The sequence below is a fragment of the Octopus bimaculoides genome, chromosome 5 (genome assembly GCF_001194135.2).
Source record: "Octopus bimaculoides isolate UCB-OBI-ISO-001 chromosome 5, ASM119413v2, whole genome shotgun sequence".
NCBI classification, from domain to species: domain Eukaryota; kingdom Metazoa; phylum Mollusca; class Cephalopoda; order Octopoda; family Octopodidae; genus Octopus; species Octopus bimaculoides.
In genome coordinates, this window is record NC_068985.1 from 3,363,322 (window position 1) to 3,368,008 (window position 4,687).

General features: G+C 39.9%; 1 protein-coding gene across 1 annotated transcript in view; it reads right to left on the minus strand.

The window, feature by feature from the left end:
- LOC106867826 (SET and MYND domain-containing protein 4) overlaps nucleotides 1-4,687 on the minus strand; it is a 30,819-nt gene that overhangs the window by 15,210 nt on the left and 10,922 nt on the right. The window contains exons 5-6 of the mRNA XM_014912851.2: nucleotides 3,419-3,478; nucleotides 1,674-1,725 (exon numbers count right to left, since the gene is read on the minus strand). Coding sequence (XP_014768337.1) covers nucleotides 1,674-1,725; nucleotides 3,419-3,478 — 112 coding nt within the window. The remainder of the gene's footprint in view (nucleotides 1-1,673; nucleotides 1,726-3,418; nucleotides 3,479-4,687) is intronic.

The following is a 4,687-nucleotide window of genomic DNA, read 5'->3' on the forward strand; positions in this document are numbered from 1 at the left end:
AGTTTTCTTCGACGTGGTTTGTTGGTATTATGGCTTAGCTTCAAATCAACCCTGACTGAACAAAATTAGGGTCAGCCCTTTTGCATTCAGATTCTTCCCTCAAATGTAGTAATGCCAGTTCATTTGCATTGGTTCCAAGTAATCACGGATTTAACTCACAGCTTCAAGAGTTTGATGTGATTCTTTTACTTGTCTCAGGCATTTGACTGCAGCCATGCTGGAGCACCACCTTTAGTCAAACAAATTGACCCCAGGGTCGATTGTAAGCCTAGTACTTATTCTATTGGTCTCTTTTGCTGAACCAATAAGCTACGGGGACATAAACACACCAACATCGGTTGTCAAGTGATGTTGTGGGAATAAACACAGACACATACAAATATACATATATACAACAGGTTTTTTTTCGGTTTCCGTCTGCCAAATCCACTCACAAGGCTTTGGTTGGCCCGAGGCTATAGTAGAAGACACTTGCTCAAGGTGCCAAACAGTGAGACTGAACACGGAACCATGTGGTTAGGAAGCAAGCTTCTTATTTCTTTATTGCCCACAAGGGGCTAAACATAGAGGGGATAAACAAGGACAGACAAAGGGATTAAGTCGATTGCATCAACCCCAGTGCGTAACTGGTACTTTATTTATCAACCCCGAAAGGATGATAGGCAAAGTTGACCTTGGGGGAATTTGAACTCAGAACGCAATGGCAGACGAAATACCGCTAACCATTTCACCCAGCATGCTAACAATTCTGCCAGCTCACTGCCTTAGAATGACATTGTAAGGTAGGTGTGAGGGATCAGATCTAGACTTAAACAGGTGGAATATTTGGGTTGGGTATGGATAGTTTGAATGCTAAGGGGTTAAATGTATTCCATCAGTGACTCTTCCATCTCTTTTCCAGGCACCGTGTATCTTGGACAACATTATTCAATATAGGATTCCTTTCCTAAACGATCAGGATGTTATTCAAAGAATATTTATTTGATATTAATGGTGCCAAGTATCTTCTCTATAGTTAGACACCTGTCTCTATTCCTCTGTTGTATCTCTCAACCGACACAAAGCCGCCTTCCTCAGAACCACTCCCTCTCTCAGCCAAGGGGTCTTTGTCTTGCTAGTTACTTGGCAACCCTGCTGGTGCTGGTGCCACATAAAAAGCACTCAGTCCACCCTGTAAAGTGGTTGACATTAAGAAAGGGCATCCAGCTGTAGGAACCATGCCGAAACAGACCATGGAACCTGGTGCAGATCCTGGCATTGCAAGTCCCTATCAAACCATCCAACCCATTCCAGCATGGAAAAACAAACATTAAATGATGATGATGATGGTGATGGTGGTGATGTTGATGGTTTTCATGATGACGATGGTGATGATGGTGATGGTGATGATGATGATGTTGATGGTCTTCATGATGATGATGGTGATGATGACGACGATTAGTGTCGAGAGGTTCTGAGTTTGTCTGTGGTGATGGAGTTTTAGACATTGGTTTTCATTCCTTGCCAGAATAGTTTTGGACCCAATCAATACATCATTCCATGTTAATAACTTTAAAGACAAAATTGTATGTGCTTCCCCATAGACACAGGCATTCTTTCAAACTCGTTAAAACTTATACAACTTCACTTATGATTCGTAAACATTCCAGAAATTTGCAAATTCTCCTACTTACAATTTTGTTTCTACTTTCTTCAGCCATTTTCCAAAATCAGACAATAAACTTTCTGTTAAGAAAGAAAAAAAATTAGTAAATACATTGAAGACAAGAAAGACAAATGAAAGAATGAAGATAATTGAATAACAAAAGAGAAAAAGAAGGAAAGTTAGAGAAAAAATAAAGAACTAACGAAAGAAAAGATGAAAATTATATAAATGTGTGTGTGTGTGTGTGTGTGTGTGTGTGTGTGTAAGCATAGTACTACATACAACTATCTCTTGAAGTAAGAAAGAACTCAATTCATTTGTAGAGTATGAATATTTTGGTGGGTATCATAAGGTTGAATGCTTCACAGTACCTTGTGGTTATATTTCCATCCTGTACAAAACTACAAGTTATTATTGTGAAACACTGAACTTCTCAGTGCCCACAATAAAATATACATTTATTTTATTTATCATTTTTCCTTTCCTTTGATTAGCCTTATGTCTTTCTTTTGATTAGCTCTACATCATGATATCAAGCACTACTATCACATTAAAATTCATCTATTCATAAGATTTGGCAAGACTGAATATTTACTTGCTTCATAATTCATCAATATTTATTCTCTAAGAGAATATGTCATCGTCATCAACATCATCATTGTTTAACGTCTGCTTTCCATGCTAGCATGGGTTGGATGATTTGAATGAGGACCGGCGAACCAGATGGCTGCACCAGGCTCCAATCTGATCTGGCAATGTTTCTACAGCTGGATGCCCTTCCTAACACCAACCACTCCGAGAGTGTTGTGGGTGCTTTCACATGTCCCTGGCATGAGGTCTAGTCAGGCGGTACTGGCAACGGCCATGTTCAAGTGGTGTTTTTTTACATGCCACCTGCACAAGAGCCAGTCCAGCGGCACTAGCAACGACCTCGACCGAATGTTTTTTTACGTGCTGCCGGCACAAGTGTCAGTAAGGCGACGCTGGTAATGAACACATTCGAATGGTGCTCTTTATGTGCCATCGGCACGGAAGCCAGTCAGCTGCTCTAGCAGCGATCACACTTGGATGGTGCTGTTAGCGCTCCACTGGCACGGGTGCCAGTCATCAAATTTGTGAATTTAATTTGATTTTGATTTCACTTGCCTCAACAGGGTCTTCGCAAGCAGAGTTTAGTGTCCAATGAAGGAAAGGTACGCATAAGTGGACTGGTTACACCCCTGGCATAGGCCACGGGTTATGGTCTCACTTAGTTTGCCGGGTCTTCTCACACACAGCATATTTCCAAAGGAAATATAAGGACGATGTCTCCTGGGGTTGAATTACAGCAACATTCGTCCTAAACCAGGACTGCTATGTTATGTTGGCAAACAATCTTTACTCCAAAGTACTGTTGCTGAATATCTCTTGTGAGATTTACAAATAGTAATTTTCTAATGTGTATGATTGTTTGAGCACTTTTTCTCCTTCATTTAGCAGCATGTTGTTTTGCCCTTCAACTTACAGCATGGAGATCAGGATGGAGTAGTGCTTGGTCCTCTGTGGATGAATATCAGCCAGAATTGCAACACAGTAATATTGAGAGAGTTTAAATTGTAAATATTTCAGTTGGGTATGTAGCACCGAACGATTTTGGTCAACTGATAGAAACGGCAGAAGTTTGGAGAAAGTTATTAGAAAATTAAAAAGAAAACAAGGATTTGAAATACACACACACACACACACACAAAGACAAATAAACAGAAATAAATGTAAATTAAAAAAATATCTAACCCTTTTTCTTTGGATCATCATAAGTTTTCTGCTGTAAGTTCTTCATTCCATCTTGCAATTCTTTAAATAAATGTTGGTAAGATAAAGATAAAACAAAAAAAAATTGAAGAAAAATTTTATACTGATTTGCATCCATTTTTCTGAGTTAGTATATAAAGAGATAATGTTAATTGGAGGAGAAATTACAAGAATCTGGAATTTTAAGACAGCTTTTTTTTATGAGAAAAGTTAGCTTAGGAGGAGCAGTAACCAGAGACATCCCAGAATTGTAGAACGGAAGAAGCTGATGTCTAGTTGAAACATCTGTCTACAAGAAAAATAGGAATGAAGAGGGGCCTGGGATTTTGGTTTGAATGCTTGCCATACACAATGAACTCCAGTAGATGTATCCAAAAACCAGATGGTAGTCTCAACTAGGCACCAGATTAGGCCTGAGGCAAGCAAACTCATAGACTTTTCTTAGGAGCATAACACTATGGTTTCAATAGTAAGTGTTGAACTCATAACTGCATGTTGGACCCTCAAGTTCTTTCATTTTGCAGTTGTTATAGTCTCATAACTGATTTCTTACACAGACAAAAGAACAGTTTTCATAGGAGTAAGTGTATATTCAATTGAATCAGCCATAGTACATTGCTGGAATTTATTTTGTTGAAGAAAATGGCAAAGTAAATTTTGCAAACAAATTCACCATCTTTGCAATCACCTGCTTCCAGGATATTCCACTGCACAACACCTTCTTAAGAGCCTCCTAGGGTACAGGCATAGATGGCTATATGGTTCAGAAGTTTACAATCATGTGGTCCTGGGTTTGATTCTTCTCCGTTACACCTTGGCCAAACATGTTCTACCAATGTCTTGGGGGAGGAATAAGCAAGTTAAGCCAACCTTTATGAGATAAATTGGAAAGATGCAAACTAATGATGGAGTTTGTTGGATGGATGGTTTTGGGGTTTCCGTCCCAATCTTTGCCTATTTTAACATCACTTGGCCTTCAGATGACTTTAGTGAATTCTCTTTTGTTCTAGTCAGAAAAGCTGAACATTAGAAGCATCAGTTGTGGCGTGCAAGAGAGACGATTGCGCTGGTATGGACATGTGGTGAGAATGGAGGAGGATAGCTGCGTGAAAAAGTGCCACACCCTAACAGTTGAGGGAACCCGTGGAAGAGGTAGGCCCAGGAAGACCTGGGCTGAGGTGGTGAGGCAAGACCTTCGTACATTGGGCCTCACCGAGGCGATGACTACGGACCGAGACCTTTGGAAATGTG